This window comes from Dermacentor albipictus, chromosome 7 (assembly GCF_038994185.2).
Source record: "Dermacentor albipictus isolate Rhodes 1998 colony chromosome 7, USDA_Dalb.pri_finalv2, whole genome shotgun sequence".
Taxonomy (NCBI): Eukaryota; Metazoa; Arthropoda; class Arachnida; order Ixodida; family Ixodidae; genus Dermacentor; species Dermacentor albipictus.
Genome location: NC_091827.1, coordinates 99,437,126 through 99,456,731, shown reverse-complemented (window position 1 = coordinate 99,456,731; position 19,606 = coordinate 99,437,126). Strand labels below are relative to the sequence as shown.

The 19,606-nt window shown below is 44.6% G+C and overlaps 1 protein-coding gene and 1 long non-coding RNA gene across 4 annotated transcripts in view; one reads left to right on the top strand and one right to left on the bottom strand.

Annotated features, from left to right (window-relative positions):
- Nucleotides 1-19,606, top strand: part of LOC135916843 (mRNA decay activator protein ZFP36L2-A-like) — a 70,791-nt gene continuing 51,185 nt past the window's right edge. The window contains exons 1-2 of one of the 2 annotated variants that reach the window (XM_065450271.1): nt 1-27; nt 229-358. In XM_065450271.1, the coding sequence (XP_065306343.1) occupies nt 16-27; nt 229-358 (142 nt within the window). In that variant the 5' untranslated portion in view covers nt 1-15. Of the gene's footprint in view, nt 28-108; nt 359-19,606 lie in introns of those variants that run through there. The other variant, XM_065450272.1, reaches the window with a different exon arrangement.
- On the bottom strand, nt 7,894-14,644 carry LOC135916838 (uncharacterized). Of its 2 annotated transcripts, none has more exons than XR_011507212.1 (3): nt 14,227-14,644; nt 13,085-13,172; nt 7,894-10,037 (listed from the first exon to the last, which is right to left on the bottom strand). It is a non-coding gene; the product is annotated as an uncharacterized lncRNA (long non-coding RNA). The 2 variants fall into 2 exon arrangements; XR_011507211.1 differs by having other exon boundaries at nt 13,085-13,165; nt 14,227-14,266.

Here is a 19,606-nt window from a genome sequence, read left to right as displayed (position 1 = left end):
ATAAAAAATTGTTAAATGCACTCTGAGGTTTGTTAATACTTTTTCTAAGATTTCGGTGTCTGGACATTGTTTAAAGCCAGAAATGAAAAATCGGAAATGTTGTCTGCACTTCTTAAATTACATATGCCACCAGTTTGCACGATATTCCCTACATCGATACTCATACAAAAAAAGAAAGATAACGGTGCCAAAGGGTGCGCTGTTGTCACCGATTCCTCCTCTCCCCAGGGCCCTACCAAAGTCAGCGCTTGCGTCAGTGCAGTTCTTGTGGCCTTACCAAGAAGGCGTGTCGGGTTCCAGTTGGCCGGTCCGGGAGGTGCGCGGGAGACAAAAGCTGCAGAACAACAAAAACAAAAAGGTCAGTTCATTCAGCCTTCTATTCGTATTTTTGCGCAGAATGGGCGTTCCGGCAGAATTTCGAACAGTTCTAGAACAGCGTGAAAAGTAGGAAGGCATAAGAACAGTACAAATCAGCATGGGCCGCTGCTACACTTCCGTCCTGGCACCCCTACGCCGCAATAGCTGTCGAGATGACATAGCGCTGGTAGCCTAACGAAATCGGAGCTTACAATGGTTTCTTTCCAAATATTATTGAGAGACTACTGATAGATAACGCACCAGAGTCTAGGTGCCGGGCATATATTACAAGCTCCAAAACACGCCCAACTATAGGCGGGAGGTGTTGGCTGCTGCACAAAGAAAGCGAGTGCAGGCTGTACATTCACGTGTGACCGGTGTTCCCACCTAGTGCGCAATCTGCAAGTCATTACTGGAGCTGCGCTTTAGGCTTTTGTTTTGTACACTGGCTTTCAGATAATGTTAATGTTGGAGCGTGCGGGTGTGCAGTCCACAGTTCTGTCTAGACCGCTGAATTGACCCGCCGTGGTTGCTCAGTGGCTATGGTATTGGGCTGCAGAGTACCAGGTCGCGGGATCGAATCCCGGCAACGGCGGCTGCATATCGATGGGCGCGAAATGCGAAAACACCCTTGTACGTACACCCTTCTAAAAACCCCTAAACCACTGAGTTCGAAGGCGAGATAGCAGTTTCTTTGAGACCTTCGCTACCATCTCATGGGTTTTCTTTCCTCTTCCCTGAGTTGTAACACTACGTCAGTACCAGACGTCACGTTGGCGCTTTCTTTCTAGTTCGAATGGGACGCTGATGGGACGCCGACGCTAATGAACTTGGCGGATTTACTGGGTCTTTATAGGGGCCCTCATAAAGTGTGGTTTATGTAAACGTGGTGCGTCGATAACGCGTTTATGATCGCGTTTGCGTGACATTACGTGTATGCAGACCACGAAATTTTCACCGATGATTACGATACTCCTTAATGCGAATTAAGACCGCAGGTGTTTAGGTATTTATAATTCGCGATATAATGTGACAAAGAATTCAATTCTGAACGACAGGGTGCTCTCGGCGGCGGTGCTGACAGCTCGTTTAGCAGCAGCAGCAGCAGACGAAGCATTTCGGCCGGTTCTGTCGCTCATTGTCCGGAAAGCGTGGACACGGGGATGCATGGCTCGCCTGGAGCGCATCCTTCAACGGCGGCGGCGATGCAAGGGAAGTAGCGCATGCGCAGTGGGTCCGAAGGCAGCGCCTTCTTTCCGCGCTCCCTACATACCTGGTCACCGCCTGCACTCCGCTTTCCTCTTCACCCTTACCTTTCTTCGTACACTCCTCCGCTTTTCGCCTTATGGCTCCACTGCGCCCTCCTCTCCGCTTTCCTCCTCGAGCCTCTTCGCTTTCGCCATGTTTTTCATCCCCCCGCTGCGCGCCAACGTTACTAGACTAGGTTCAGTTGTCAAGCTCTCCGTAGGCGCCGTACATCGCGGGTGGCCCCTTGTCTTGGTTCGCCGCCAGAGGGCGGGAGCACCGCAAGTAGCTCTACGCGGGCGCAGCTCTGCGTTGGCGAAGGGGCTTGAGTCCTCAGACTTCGCAACTTACGTACTCAGCAAGTGTTTTCACCGATGTGTCTTTAAATGTTTGTATAGTCTCGCGTTTAGGAGATTGATGAAAAAATTTTACGTAGCTGTGAAAATTCTGCTGCGCAGCCCCAGAGTTCGCTGTGGGGTCCTTAGTCCAGGGCCGCAGCAGCCCCGGCCGTCCACTGCGCTCTATATTAATCAGCTGTTGCTGATGAGTAGCTGTAAGTAGCTGATTAGTAGTTGTAATCAGCTGTTGCTGCTTAGTACTAATTAATAATGCGAACGCATGAGGCGATGTTAGCGCGACCACACGATGGTCCAAGAAAGTCACGGGAGCCCAAGCGAACCAATCGAGGCAGTTCACGAGGCCAGTCAAGGCACAGTGAATTAGGCGAAGTTAATTAAGGCACAGTTAATTAAAATAGAGTTAAGGCACTTGAACCCACGATCGTTGAAGCCTGGACCTTTGGTGGTGGCAACGAATTACATAAATAGATGAACTAACCTATTAATTAGTGAATTAACAAGTACACTAACAATTATTGGATAACTTTTAATTAATAATGAATTAACTACGCATTACCTCACTGGGCGGATTTATAATTTGAATATCTCAAAGCTACGGCAAACATTACCTTGGTTGTGCCCAGCTACGCAGCATGCGCATATTTTAAAGCTCTGGCTGAAGTTAGCTGGGAAACACGGTATATACACACTCTCAGCACTTCATTTCGGGATAAAAAAAATGGAGCTAGCACTATTTCTTTCATCAGAGCACCGCATTCACAAGTGCAATGTTGAAACCTACGTGAGCTTTGCTCCCTTGCGAGCAGACTTGCACATTCAAAGTAAGTTATCGCTGCAGGAATGGAGCATAAATATGCATTCGCGTCAGTAAATAAAATTGGATGATACGGCCCGTAAACTCTTCAAAATGCACACGGCATTTAAAACGCGTAAGAGTGTCGCAAAAATCCACCTAGACTGCAGCAAAACACGCATATGTACAACGCGCCAAAACGCATAAACAACGGACAGTGCTTCGTCGCCCTGTCCGCGCCGTGCTGACCGAGCAAAGTGCGAGAGCAGCGCCACGAGATGCGAGGATCGGTGGTGGGTCCACGCAGTCACGGGAGTTTGAAAACTGAACCTAGTCTAGTAACGTTGCTGCGCGCCGCGTTCGCTCTCATCGTTCCCTGTGCTCGTTCGCTCGGTTACAAGTGACGCCGACGCTCGCCGTAGGCATCGAGGAGCTGCTCACTAAAACAACTTCTGGAACCCGCGTTCTCTCCGTGAGGGAGCCACTGTGATAGCCAGCGAGACGACGTGACACATAATTGCGCCTTCCGGACACAAATCGCGAACATCAGCACTCAGAGATTAGCCTAAAACACAGAGCGCGCCGAATGGCCTCTGTTAAGTTTCTTTAGTTCAATGAAAAACTGGAGATACTTTCTCCTATACTGTTCTAGGTGTCCGTGTTTGTTGGTTTCTTACGAAATAACAAATAAAAATTGACTCCGCGGTTTCCCTTCTCGTTCATTGCATAGCGAGTCTCGAATCCGGGAGCTTTGCTGCCTTCAGTTAGCATGTCTGGTTTTATTGACCAGTCGCTTTCGCCCAGAAGTATCACATAGATGTGACGCATGCGGCAGAAAGGATGTTTCAAATCCGCCGCCAAGGCAATGAGCGGTGGCACTGGCTGTCACTCCTAAGGTTAACTATAGTATTTAATACAAAAACACCCCATAAAGTGGATGGGAAAACGGCGCCGCGGTAGCTTAATTGGCAAGATCATCGCACGCGTAATGTGAAGACGTGGGTTCGTATCCCACCTGCGGCCAGTTGTTTTTTCATCGACTTTCGTTTATTTATGGTTCCCTCAATTCCGCTAAGAACTGCAGATAATTTCCACTCAGACGGAAGATACAGAGGTCGATGACAATTCAAATTTTGGGTACGCTGGTTGGTCCAGGCAACGGGAGAGAGCATTCACCATGGGGACATTGCTCGCCTTCTCTCTCGTACGAGATTTCATTCGCTTCTGAACTCAGCTGGTACTAACACGCCCCCCCCCCCCTCCCGCCCCCACGAGAGACGCTCCTTCGAAAAGTACAGGTTGCAGCGTATAACAAAACTTCCCGACGCAGCTTCGATGAGGCGTCCTCGAAACATGAAACAACGAATTCTTGTAAATTGAGCGACTGTGCCAAGAGTGACGCCACGAGTGCATATTATTGAGGCGCTTTTGTGATGTAAACCATTCGGGTGGTTTTCTAAATGTACGTTGGGTTCGCTTTCGAAAAACATAACGGCCGACATATGAAATGCACGGTTCGAATCCGATAATCTCGAATGTACACAGCGGGTAAACATAAAATAAAGAAAAGCAAGCGCTAGTTTTATCTCGTTTTTTCTTTTCCTCATTGCATTTAGTACGAAAAGGCGTTGCTTCCTCATTGCCACAGAAAACTAGCAAGCAAATGGCCCGCATACGTGCGCCAAGCAGTCTCGTCAATCAGTCTTTCTCGTGAAAGATCACGCATCTACAACTATTGACGGAAAAGGCAATTCATCAGAGCCATACTGCACCAATCGGATGCCCTTCACTCTAAAAACTAAGAGAGTGCCGGGCACTCCCTTTGAGGGAGTAGCGGCTTGTCCCATATTTCACTCTCTTTTCGAGAGTAGATCGACCCTCTTTGAGAGAGAGTAGGTCAACTCCTGTTGACAGAGTTTTGTTACTCCACCGCAAGGGATTGCTAGTACTCTTCTGCAGAGTGATAATACTCTTCCCACAGGGAGTGCTAGTACTCTTCCGCAGAGTGCTAATACTCTCACCGCAGGGGTAATGGCACTCCACCAGACCGAGTACTTCTACTCCCCCAAACAGAGTGCTAGTACTCTTCCCAATACCCTCGTAGCGAAGTCCTGGCCACGCATGCAGGCAGAAATCAGATCAAATTAGGGCCGCTGATATACCTTCCCAAGGCAGCTCCTCAGAGTCAGTGGCCCAATTCCAAGCGGCCTTCTGAATAGGCGTGAGCAAAGTTATGCAGGCTTTTAAAGTCATTTTTCCTGGCTATTTGCTGCCTACCATGAGGCGTGACTGCTCGGAATCGGCCTATGCGTATGCGTCCCGAACGCCACTGCGGAGAAAAAAAAGAGCTAACGGAGATTTAATCCGCAAATATCCCCGCAAATTTCACACTCATGAGTCACATAATCTAATTAGAACATGATAATCAAGGGCATGACATACTTATGAAGAACCACATTGCTCTATACATCACGTGGATTCGAACCCGCGTACACTCGCATTTATACAATTCAAAGCACACATCCTAACCATTACACCACAGAACCACCACACTTAATCGTGTTCTTTTAGAGGTTATATATATAACAAATGTATTTGAGGAATCTCCTGCGGTGGGTTGAGTTTCTCTGCAGTGTGCTGTGCTGTTGTGTACTGAAATACGTTTGCGTTTGCATCATTTCCATTCCTTGCTGCGACTAACGAAGGAATACAACGTAGACGACGACGTGAGAACTATTAACGGCTTGTCGTCACCCCAGAAAAATAACAAATGTGCCGTTCAGCGCACGATCGAGTGCTTTTCCAGTCCATGCATTATATGTTCTCCGAAAACACGCGGATACAAAGTATCGTGCCAACCATCCACGTATGTGAATTTAAGCCGCGCGTATAATGGTGAGTATTTCTGTTTATTTTTTCCGCCAGTTCCATTCGTATGTGGTCAACTGCGACGCCAGTACCAGGCATTTCGACGTGCCTCACGATGCCGTGTAGGCGTTCTTTTCAAGTGCATTAGTTTAGAGTTTGTTTCAGTCCGTTGTGAGCTGTTGTCCTGCATTAGCAGCGGATCGTTAGCGTTTTGAAGAGCATGCATTCCAGCATTTGGAGACTGCTTATGCCGATAGCCGCGTCACATGCATTGGCACGCATGTTTAAATGACTAATGTGACCACTTGTTACGCGTGCACTGCTCGTATCCTGTGGCAGTGCTCGTTCTAAAAGCTTCGAAGACCATCTACATTCATACGTGTGTTCAATATATATGCACAGGATGAACTTGCCGGCTAGTTGGTTGAGCATTTTAGAAGAAAGAGCGCAACAGAAGCACGACGCAAAAACATGGACCACACCACGAAGCGCTGGTGTGGTTGATGATTTTTTTCGTCCTGGTGTTTGCGCTGTTTCTTCCACGATACACGCATACCACAGGTACGCGAAAGTTTAGGAGCATAGGGCGTTAACTTTGTTTTCCCCGTTTCCTCTCAGTGTCAATGGCACAATGCGTTGCCCAGAATTGCGCACGCTTACCCCCATATTCAGAAATGCATCATAACTTGAAGCCCATGCTTGACTTGATCTAAATGACGCAAGTCGTGAACGCACCAAAAGAAAGGCAGTGAGCGTCTAGGGGACGTTCGCACCAGGCGTCGTTTATATAAAGTCAAGCATGAGCTTTGTATTAAGATACATTTCTGAATACGTGGGTTAGTCATCTACTTCTCAAAGAAAATGTCGAAGAAACGCCCACCAAAACCAGGCACATTCGTAAACTTAACTAGGCAATACGAAGCTCCATAGAAAAAGAGTGGTATTAAAAGCTTTCAGTATTTTTCTTTACTCCAAATGGTTGCGCTCTCGTGGCATTAGCTAAAAAGCATGAATTTCCGAACTCCATTACAAAATAAGCTTGTAAAATTATTTAGGTGCTAGAATCCAGGGTTTGTAGCGATCCTTGAAAACCCCTTATTTCTAAAATGCCATATTCAAGGCATTGAAAACCCTGGAATTTTTAGAAGTACTGGAAAGTCCTTAAATTTGTACACTTGGCTAGACTTAGCAGACATTGCCAAGCGTTTTTTTTTCCCCTTCTGTGACACTCTTCGCATGTCACAGAGAATTGTCTGTGGAGGTAATAGAAGTAAAGCGACAACCTTAAAGTTGAAATTACAAAGGAGCTGCAGATACCAGTTTTAGGCACATGGAACCGGCGACAAATGTACTTGGAGGAGCAGAAGCAGGAAGCGCAACAGTTGAGGCATTCAAAGAAAAGCCGTGATGAGTAAATCGAGAGCTACAGACACAATAAAAGGAATTTACAAATGACTATTGCTTATTTGGTGATGAAAAGCTGAGGCAACACATATCACATACACTGTCAAACCAAACAGTATTCAAAAACTGCAAATGTTGCAGGTCCAAGTAGTTAATTGTGCTATTGCAGAAAAACTTTGAGCAATTTCTTGAAATGCTTCCTTGTGTGCGTTTAGTGATGGGCGGTGAAAGGCAAATTAGCAGTCTTTCAAATGTTTGAAATCAGTGAAATGCGATTTGTTTTGTATTCTTTTGTTTGCATTAAAGTTAACGATTTTGTTGAACAAGTTACTGCCTGTCCAAACTACTAAAAAAATCGCACGAGGTCCGTGAAGTTACTGTGTCGGGGCGTCGAAAGTTCTTGAAAACCATTGCATTTTTTTCTTCAATATTGCTACGAACCCAGTAGAACAACTGTCAGGGAGTAAAAACCTTGGCTGAACAGGGGCTTATACGAAGAGCACAGGACGACTAGAAATGCAGTAGCAGGCATGGAGGGCCCTGAAAAAAATGTGCCACATCTGCTCGTCTGCCTTATGTTTCTGCATTGACTGTCACATTTTTAATAGAAGTGCACTTACTGTTCTACTCCAATAAACGCAACATTACCAACTCCAGTGTGGGGCAGTCCTTCAGCCAGTGCAGAACTCTTTCTGTACATCTCTGTCAGCTCTGTCATTTTTCCAGCATTGTAGTACAAGATTTGTTAAACTGGTTTCGCAGAATATGAGCAGTATACTCTTAAATTAGCTATTTATTTGTATGCGCAAGTTCAGGTCCTCAGTTTGGTTGCATGACAAATTGCCATACCTCAAAAGATACAAGAAAAAAACGTTATTAGAGTTTAATAAAATCAAAACAGTAATGATCACAACAATATAATGACATACATTTCTTTTGGTACGTATACAGCCCATGTCTTGGCACTGTATAAATTCAACTATACATCGCAAGTACTGTGTCCTGACCACTATTATTCACATGTGTAAAACCATCACAGCAATTCTTCAACAAATATCACAGTGATTAGTGACATACACTTTGTAACTGCTTTACATGAGCATAATATATACAAATGGTCCCTGTGTACCTACACATGACTAGTGCCACCCGAGTACTATTACTCGCAGGTGTAAAACCAACAAAGCAGTTCTTTAAAAATATCACAGCGCTTAGTGACGTACATGCTGTAACTTCCTTGTAAAAGCTTAATACAAACACGTGAGCACACAGAAAGCTAGCAGTGGGCCTACATGGAAATACCACCGCCTCAATACTAATTTGCAAGTGTAAAACCAACCAAGCAGTTCTTTAAAGAATATCACAATGCTTAGTGACACACATTTTGTAACTAGCTTATATAAGCTTTATACAAACATGAGAACATACACAAAGCTATCGGTGCACCTATATAGAAGTGCGGCCATCTGAACACTATTATTTGCAAGTGTAAGCTCAACAGAACAGTTCGTTATAGTGACGCCCATTTTGTAACTGCCTTATACAAGCTTAGTGCAAGCACAAGAATGCGGAAAAAAATAAATTAAAAACTTGCTCTATGAACACACAAACAGATCAACACAAATGGTAAACACCGCTTTGAAGACACGTGACCGTGACAAATCGCAGTGCTGTGCCGGTTGAAACTGCCATCCACAAAAGTATTGAGCAATGCTTAAACCACACGCAATAAAGTGCTGAAAGACTGCGTCTCTAACGTACCTATTTTAATTCACATTTCTTGAATATAGGGCTCCCTTGCAGATAAGGCATCTGATCCAACTGACCTGATTTTACACCTGCTAAATGCACACAATGCACTCAGGTATAACTGATAATAATAATTATAAAAGTCATTTAAAAACTTGATAGTATGATGAAGATGCATGACTACAAAAGTTCTGTCCCCCTCGTACTTGTTAAAAAGGTGTAAGTACGACACATGTTCTTTTTTTCCAGAATTGTTGCATTAATGGACACCCGGGAACCTCGAACCCACAAAAAAAGAAGATACTGCTGTGTTAATAGTGTTATGAATAATTTTTTGTGAAAGCTTTTTACAGACAAGTTGCAGTCTCGTTTCAGAAGGTTGAGCTGTATCATGCAAAATAACATGGAAAGTGGTCACATGGGAGCATGACACAATGCCATAATGTTCGTTTCAGTTGACTCTCTTGCCCTACAAGTCACTGCTCACTGTGACCAGTGCTGGAACAGCAGTGTCTGTGTAATTTTCATCACACTTCTGTCCTATGCCATCCTTACCAGAGTTCGCGGCACATAGATACCCAAATTCCGATAGTGTTGCTTTCTCAGGTGGTTGTTTTTGATTTGCTCAATATCAGTTGGCACTTCAGCTGCATCAAACTTTTATTTTACCTCTTCAACAACAACATAAACAACAATCTTATGATACATGTGTTGTCCTTCTAGTTGCCTACAAAGACCAGTTAATCTAGCAACAACACTGACAGTCTCTACTATCTTCTAATGGGGAAGAGGTGTGTCCCACCATGTGTTCCACATTGTTGTCGCTATGTGGGCTGGCTGGGGAGGCAACTGTAATATGTTTGCATATCTTAAAGTGATGCTTGTACTGTGTTATAACACTTAACTTAGTCTTGCACTTGCTGCACAAGAACACTGGCTCACAGTCGTGGTGAAAAGCTTTTGTATGTTGAGCAAATGAGTTGTATACACTACAAAAAAGTCACATTGTTAACACACATGTTGCTCTACCAGGCCTGGTGCGGTTCCTTCTGACACTGCTGCTGATGCTGATGCTGACACACTGCTGCTTGCGTCGTACACTGTTGCAGCTGCAGTAGACATGGCCGTCTCTGTATCTATTGCTGCCGTGCCACCTGTCATGGTAACTTCAGGTGGTATCGGGCTCACTTCTGCAACAGAGATGTCGTTTGCCCCTTGAGGGCTCTCGTCATCAGGGCCAATAATTTCATAGGCATTGTCTCCTGCATCGAAGAATCAATAAGAACAGCCTGAATTAATAAACATAGCTCTAAACAGTATGGACATCAAAACTTCACGCCCTAGCTCGAGCGCTAATCAACCGAGCGGGGCAAGACCAATCGTCTCATCAATCCCCACCCTTTACCTTCATGCCCCTGCCATCCAATTACTGCGACCGACTCGAGATCCAGCGACTCAACCGCAGGATTTATCCTCCGCCTCACAAAAAGCTCAGCACTGAAGATGCCGTAGCTCTCCGACTTATACAGACCAACACATTTCCAAACCTACAGATACAGTAAAATGTTCCCACATACATATCCCGGCATCTGCCCCTGGTGCGGCGACACACGCCCTACACTCTTTCACATCTCGTGGGGGTGCGAGGGCAAACCTCAACACTTAAAGACTCCTAGCACGTCATTTGAGCGGTGGGAGGTACAGCTGACCGGCGATACCCTGGCGGGACAAGAAGCTCTCGTCCAGCAAGTACGTCGAGCAGCCATGGCCAGTGGAGTCCTGGAATGAGGACACCACCGACTCGACCTCAAGAGCAACCACATACCCGCCGTGGTATGTGGTTGCTCAGGTGGTCAGAACCCCAGGTGGTCAAAATTTCCGGAGTCCTCCACTACGGCGTGCCTCATAATCAGAAAGTGGTTTTGGCACGTAAAAACCCCAAATATTATTATTATTATTAAGAGCAACCACCTCGATGGTCCGAATAAATGTTTTCTCTCCCTCTCTAACCACAAGCTTTGCACATCAGTGACCAGGCTTATTGAATAATACTTGCAGGAGGAGTTACACTATTGTGTGTGTACATTACAGTTAAGCCTCATTAGAAGAGATACTCAAGAGGCACGGGAAACATGTATCTTGAAACCAAAAATTTTAAAACACTGAGGAGCCAGACTAGATCACTTCATTATGCATCATCACTAAAGTATGTTTAGATATATCTGAAGGAATAATTGCTCAGGGTGGCTTAAAGGGCCCCTAAACCACTTCTCGACATTTTTTGAACATTTCAAGTAAACGCACGCATCAAAATCAGAATGCCGTCACAATTGACGATGCCAAACGCCACAGTGTGTAGCACCTGTGGGGGCACCACAAAATGAAGAAAACGACCCCGTGCGCCTCTCTGGACCTATCCTGCACCCCCCAGTTTGTCCTGACATCACCAGGCTGTCTCTGATGATGTCACCAGTTTCCGGTGCTGTCGAGTGGTCGAACGAAAGTGTGGGACTGCCGGCAAGGCCTGCAAGCAAATACACACTCCTTCTTCCTCGTCGTGTTGCTCGCGATGCCATTGTGGGCAGCCAATGGGGGCAAAGAACAGAAATGCCAACAGAAGGGTCTCCCTATGAGGCTCTTTAACTAGAGTCACCATACAGTTCCATTGTATTGGCAAGGTCATTAGCGCCACCCCTCGCAGGATGACGGGCCTGCGCGACAGCAACAGAGCTCGTTGGTGATGGCCTGTCCCGTAACATTTGGAGGTGTACTAGGCGAGGAAAAGACGATACTGTCCAGATGGCGTGTACCAGATGAAAGAGTAAAATGAGCGGGGACTACTTTTCGATAATTAAACACGTAGCTCCACTATTACTGCACCGTTTTGAAAAATTCTCCTGGCTACGTGTTCGTTGCCTTAACATGTACAACTACAACACCGCAACTAAATTTCAACCTCGGTGGTTTAGGGGCCCTTTAAAGAAGACATTCACAGCTTTTTAGTGACTGTAGATTGTGTTAGCTTCCTCCCTAACTTCTGGAAGTTAAACACTTCACTTTGCAAGCCTTGTTGCTCGCAGTGCCTTTGAGGTGCTCTTAGACGCTCGTCAGCTTCAACTGTCGACACTTTCTGCCCTGCACTGTCCTCGTTGCCCTCCTTTTCTAGTTCATGCTCAAGAGACATGCGCACTTGACCTGTGTGAGGATTGCGTGATCTTTACGTCCTTCGGAGCACACAAGGTGCATGAAGTGAATGTGTCTGGGTTGTGTCCCTTCGAAGTAGTGAATACTTAAAAAGTCGTTAGTAACAAAGGTGACTCTTGTGTACAGTGTTGTTAATGTGGCAAACCAGCCAAGCCATTTTCAGATGTCTCTTACAACCAAGTGTATCTTGTAATGAGATTCTACTGTACTGAATATTTTTCATCTATGGATCATCTGCATGTACATATAGTCACAAAGACATGCTGTGTGGAATGGCGAATTAGGAAAAAGCTCGTACTCTTACTTTTTGTCCCTAACATAAGCAGCTGATAATAATATGATAAAAAGCAGGTAATGAGGCAAGCATGGAACATAATCCTTCAGCTCTAAACAGTTTTTTGGGCCCGTATCATTCCCTCGTGACATAAGGAAACCACTTGATTGCAGTAATGGCTGCATGTGATCTGAGTTGATTGAAACAAATAATACGTAAGGTTGCTCTGTATGTAATTTTATCAGTGCTTTTTAGATGTCCTGCTGGCAATCCTGGCTGCACAGTGTTTCTCATGCTTTTTGGCATGATTCCTTTATTTTCCACTCCACTCTTTTTTCTGGTTTTATCCTCTTTCCTTCCCCCTTGCATAAAATAGCACACCTGAAGTATCAAATCTGTTGAATTATTGTGTGTATCATACCTGTTAACATGCGGGCTTCTCTGTGGTCTGTGTTGTATTTTTGCGCTGTACAAGTCAATTCAAAATGAAAGATATATATATATATATATATATATATATATATATATATATATATATATATATATATATATATATATATATATATATATATATATATATATATATATATATATATATATATATATATGTCTCTCTCATGTTTTGAAATCTATGTACATTCAGGAGTGCCTGCATGCTCTTCTCCCCTGCTCCAGTGACGAAAAGGAGAGCCTTTTTATGTAGCATAGTAAAACATTCACATGTTTTTGCTGTGCCCATTACATCACTTATCATATGGATCTGTCACAATACAGAGTAGCAGTGGTCTATAATACTAACTCATCCCAACAAAACTATAGATTAGCACATACCGACATGCTGTGAAACAGCTGTTGCAAAGCCGCTGGTGCTGGCAATTTCCGCAGCACTGCAGTGGTACAGCCGAGTGCCACCTGTATACTGACAAATGCATATGCATGTTAGCAACTCACTAGTTGCTGATGGTTTCATAAGCTTCACAATACACAATAAAGTAATCTAGACAACTTTGTTGGAACAAATACACATAATTAGGACACCACTTAAAGACTAACACGATTAATTGCCCCCAATCTCTCACTCACTAAGGGATAATACTACTGAAACGTCGGTGGAGAGCTCAGATTAACACAGTCCATAAAGGACAAGCTTTCTTTGAGGAAAACAGCTATAACAGCGGTTAGTTTTCTTGATCATCTTATGTGCTAGCTTTGATTTAAATGTCATGCAGTACTATAAAATATGAAGTGCCGCATTTCTAGCAGCAGAAGGCGTCATCAGCCTCATAGTACAACTGATTTTTGCACTGTTTGTGTCAGTGAGCCGACACATAGAAATAAAACCGAATTCACACATACATATACAGTGCCAAGTGCACTCCTCCTTCTGAAAACGCAGCCGCCAGTTACAATGCTGCTGAAAGGAAAGGTTATATAGAGTGCGAGACTGCACGGAACTACCACTTATGACTGTAAGTGTATGATCTGCTGATTGGAGAGGTAGTCACATGCTATTTCTAGTCTCTTTTAGAAGCATTACTAAAGGTTGAATTAAAATCTATTCATAAGTCATGAATTTCACGCATCCACGGTTTGGTTAAATAACTTGTGAGAAAAAGACATGTTTACCTGGAAGAGCAATCTTTTTTCCTGCTGCAAAATTTTCCTCCGAATTAATGAAATAACTTTACAGCGTCATAATATATTGTTTCTTGCAACTACTTCCCAGCAGTGGCGAGTTACAGTGTTTATATCTGACTTATTGGGCGACAATACTGCCAAACACAAATGCTTCACGAACACGAGAACACGTCCCTCGCAGAGAATAGCAACCATATATGCCTCTGTGAGACATGATCGCACCTTTCTGGTCAAAATGTACATTAGAACGACACCACCATCTGATTAAAAAAAAAGACTCAGTACAAGGCAGCAGCCAACTGCATAATGTGAAATTGCAACTGATGTCCACTTACTGGTGGCCTGTGTTCGAGTCACTTCTGGCAGTTGACTGGGTGCTGAGAACTGCACGTCCTGGGTTGTCCCTACAAAACATACAGGGTTATGTCAAATGTTGAAAATATATATACACCGGCACTTCATAAGTTGCAAAACTATGAGTAAACTAATAAACAACTGTAATGTAAACAGAGTACACATGATAAGATAGGCTGTCAACTAGTAATGCATTACGCGAAAAACCCAACGCATAGGAAAGACTATATGTATACACACGAAGCTGACACACAATTTAATTCGCTCTAGGTTTTTCCGTGCAGTATATTCAAATTATTATGTCTTGTGGTTAGAGCAAAATTAGTGTAAATTACGCACTAAATTATGTACCCTGGAAAACTTTTCTTCAATATGCACCTGTGCACCCTTCGAATGAGTAGCGTTGTAAAGTTTACGCACATGGCATCTAACATAGTTGCTGAACACGGATTTCCTTTGCCCTGTGTCGTGTACAGTGAGCTACATATATCTGCCCCCCCCCCCCCTTTCTGTGCTAGCCATACTGCGTGCCATTGCACCTATACGCATGTCAATAAACCTCACGACACAGAAATAAAAAAAAGGCGCCAATCACCCATGCCTGTGTGTTGTAGTGGGCCTAACCTAACCAAGCATGGGCTGTTGCTTTTTATAGTAAACACAGGCACCGTGCTCATTGCAAGTATGTATCATGTCACTAAGCAAATATACAATTTCATTGTACAACTATTTTTTTATCACATGGATCTATCTGTTGAGAGGCAAGACAAAAAGCAGTCACTTCTCAGAACTAATCAGCTTTTTTTAAAACACATCTCTAACTTTTCAATGACACTTGCTGCTATGTGTTTGTCTCCAGAGAGCATACTTGATTTGACTTTCCAATTGGAGACATTACATAAGTATACCATGTTAAGATAACTGCCTGGAGCACGTGAGAATTTTCATCTTGGTGTAACATACTGTATCTTGATTTTGTTTACATTTGGTCAAATGGTACACCCAATATACCCACATACTAGTTTTCTTGTCCAAATTGCATGCCAATGTATTTAGATTTTTTGGCATTGGCTTCTCTGCACTACGTGAAGTCACGCTGCACTGGCTCTTTCACATCCTCGTGTCCTTGCAGCTGCCTTCATGTGTTCTATAAAGCGGGTGCCTGAAAAATATCGAATGCAAAAGTCAACACAAGGGCATGGTGCAAAACAACATCAAGACAGTCAAGGCCATGGCAATAAAAGAAAGTCTTAGCTCTTAGTCTTCTTAGTGAAATGCATGCAAAACATCCAAATGACTGCAACAGTCAACTGCTGAATTAACTTCAATTTTAGATTTACACAAAAAAGAAATAACGGACAGTTCATCCTCGTTCAGAACGAATGTTAGAATACTCCTGCTAATGAATAGAATATTGGTCATTTTCAGACATCATAGGTCTGTCATGAGTCTGGTGTATCACAAACACTACTTGTGACACATCCTAAGCACGTGCCCAGTGTGCCCCCCGCACCATCCCTGGTTGTGCCACTGCTGAAGCCATAATTTGAGGATTATAGCTGCAAACATGATGCTCAGTAGGGATGAAAATATTGTTTTTCAGTTCAATGGATATATGGATGTGCCTATAAAAAAGGGCAACAAGGCTTGTTATGGCAAGCTTACCCACATTTCAATACTAACAAGAAAGTTCACTGCGGCCTGCATCTAAGCTTACTAAAAGGCGTGAACTTATTTTCATGTACGAGGTGCGCAATGGAGTTCATTTTTGACAGAGCCGACTACTGCTGCAGTTTGAAATCTAGCATTTTAGATTCTTGAAGGCATGTAAAAGTTGCAGTTAAACCGCAGTTATTAGTTTATTACACCAACCTATTGTTCTGTGTGCGACAGACTGGTAACATGGAATTAAAGCAACATTTTATTTTGATATTTTATTTCTATACTAAAATTTTCAAGCGATAAACACATTTTGATCTGCCATGCAATAGCAAAATGCACACATTACGCTTGTAACCCCCAGAGGAAGGCTGATTTAGCTATTCAAATGACATAACTCTGACACGCCAACTCATATTAGCAAATGCACAGGCATGTCCAAAACAATAAGCGTATGCAAAGCGCCCTTGCAATTGTAATTCCACACAGCAGACGTTATATTCGATGCCGATGCATAACTAGCTGCTCGACAATTCACCGAGTTCGTAGACATAAGCATCCTTTCAGTTTCGCACCGTGCACGAAAACCGCAACAGGAGACAAAACCAGACCCACCTATAATCACACCATTTCAATACATGAGCAAAAACAGTTCAGTCTTAGGGATAAACACTGTGAGAGCGATTTAGTGCGCGACGAGCGACGGCTTCGAGCGACAAAACGGGCCGTCGCTTGAACAGATGGCTCGGTTCTGGAAATCTATAAATCATCGCTCGTCGCCCGAAAGTGCTATGAGCGACTAGCCAATAGCGCGAAGCCGGAACTGGATGTACATCGCTCAAATACTACCGATTGTCGCGCGGAACGAGCAAATGATTCAATTTTTATACGTGCAAGGATGAGAACCTACGGCAATACCTCCGGAAATATTTTATGCTACTTTTTATCGTAAAATACATCAACGTAAATTACTAAAGCACGCGTCACGCATGATTGCAGCCCTCATGCCGGCAACACCGGGGAGGCGTCGCTCAATATCGTCGCTCGCACGGAGTACGACTTGTAGGCGACAAGCGAACGCGACAGCCATCTCCATCGCGTCGCTTGTAGCTGCCGCGCACAAGATCGCTTATATGGGGTTTATACTTTTTTCAGCATAAAAAATGGATTCCTCATGCGTCTTCAGTAAGTTCAAGATAACGCGCCCAACTGACCTCTTGCAGCATGCAGCTGAATGCCTGCGGCAGTTTCTAACTAGCACTGGTGCTGCACGTAACTTCAGTGGTCGCAGATTCCCCCTGCGCGAGACACCGTCAAGCGCGCGGTTTACTTATAAAAAAGCATGCTGCCAGCAAAACGACGCCTTCTGTTATGTGATTCCTTAGTTCAACAGCGTTCCGTACACAGTAGACTGCCAAACTGAATAAATTCAAACACACAAAACGCACGCTAATCACGCTCCGCATAGGCTCGGAATCACGGGCTGGTGAACGAACCATTTTAAGCGTCCTCTCGCCTGGTGTCTTATTGAACATACCATAGTTCTGGCAGCCTTTGCGATTTTTAAAGCTCTTACGGACAACGGCAAAGTGATAAAATCACATGCAGTTATCGCGACGACTGGCTTTTTCGATTGACATCGAGAGACACAGCGCGTATGCCTAGTCCTTTGTCAATCGCGTCGGCTAAGCGCAGCGACGACTTCCTGGCGATAGCATGACATATACGGAGAATGTGCACCTAAGTTAGAATTCACTTACCGTGGAGGGTTTGCTGTTATATCCAAGGCATGACGAACGACTGTCGTGTTTTCGTGGCGACGCGAGATGGCTGCCACATGATCTCCGTTGGCTGGCAATCGCAGCTCCTATGCTGCGGATCACCTTTCTCCAGTGCTGTGTTGTTCCGCGATCTAGAGCGCGCGCGCGCGCGCGCGCGGTGGAGCAAATCCGAGTGAAAAAGTAGAGCGCTCGCTACGCGTTCCATTTGAACTGCGGCGGCCTGTTCTCTTAGAAGCAAAACGATGTGTTCTTTGCTCAGCGTGCATGAATGAAACATTGCCATGTTCGGGGCCAGCCACCTACAGTTGAAGCAGAAGATTACGCTACGTTTTGTTCTCTATTCTGCTAGTAACAGCGCAAAATGTAGACAAGGGACCAGACAAGAAGACACCACAAGCGCTTGTGGTGTCTTCTTGTATCGTCCCTTGTCTACATTTTGCGCTGTTACTAGCAGGATGGAAAACCAAGCCCAAGCTGCTATTCTAGTGAAATACATTTCCAGCGCTTGTGGTGTCTTCTTGTCTCGTCCCTTGTCTACATTTCGCGCTGTTACTAGCAGGATGGAAAACCAAGCCCAAGCTGCTATTCTAGCGAAATATATTGTTCTCTATTGCCGCAAGAGTAGAACGGGCATTCTACTCTCTCTCTGAAGGGGAAAGTGAAAAGCACATTTTACTCTCTCCTCGGTGAGAGAGTGAACAATGCATTTCACTCTCCTCGACATTTTGCGAGAGTAAAACGACGCTTTGAAGAGTGAACCGGCCGTTTCACTCCTGCGATACCCTTCCTAGTTTTTAGTGTTGTTTAGCCCTCACGGTGGTCGCTTGAGGCGAAATGCCCCTTACCAGGTGAGCTGTACCCCAGTGTGGTGCGGTCGAATGCGAGGAAACTTGGGAATAGCGTACCGCGACGATACGATCCCGTAAGTTTTGTTCCATCCCCCCCCCCCCGCCCCCTGCTGATAAAGTGCACTCTTTTCACGCGTTATCCCAGCGCGCGCCTAGCCCGAGCACCCTTTGCATTCATGAAAAAAGCTGATTAGCAGCTTGCGCTATTTGCAACGAACGCTTTGCCTCCGCGAAAGAGAAACGAAAAGTATGTGCAACCTGCGGAACTTTCGGCAGCTAGGCGTCATAGGCTGCGAACAGCTGTCAGCATCGCTCAACTTCTCTCGGCTCGTGACAAGTTTACGACAGCCTCTTACACCGTGGTTCCGTGCCCCGAGGGGCGAGAGTAGTTCTGTACGTTCTAGTAGCAGTGCTTGCATTTTCCGTATCTTGTACTTTTTGCTTCAAAGTGTTGTTTTCACTGGCTTTACTCAACAACAAAGTATAACAAAAACATAGACGTTTCGCCACCTATGCGGGTGGCATCGTCAGTACACAATGGCAACAAATGAGAAATACATCCATTTGTTGCCATTGTGTACTGACGATGCCACCCGCATAGGTGGCGAAACGTCTGTTTTTGTTATACTTTGTTGTTGAGTAAAGCCAGTGAAAACAACACTTTCAAGCATGAGTTCCCCTGGCTTTTGGAACATTTTCTCTTGTACGTTTTCATCATACGTACTTCATACATTGCATAGAAGCCCGGGGCTAGACGTACTATAGCTCTCTCGGCGCAATCGGGCGGCTTCAAAAACGCGCACTTGCAATTATAACTCGTAGTAAACCCTATGAAACAACCAAGCCATTGTTTCGTGCTATGAAACTCCTTTCGTTTGATTACTTACGGCAATTTAAAACGGTAGCTTCCGTCAGCAACATAGCGAAGCATAATCGCCCATTTCACTCCTGCATTTCTTTCTACCTCTTCCGGTCCCACACGAAACCTTACGCAAGGTAACTTTAACCTACTTTCTGTAAATAACATTTACGGGGAGCGACCGCTACATCTGCACGAGTTAAACTATGCAATA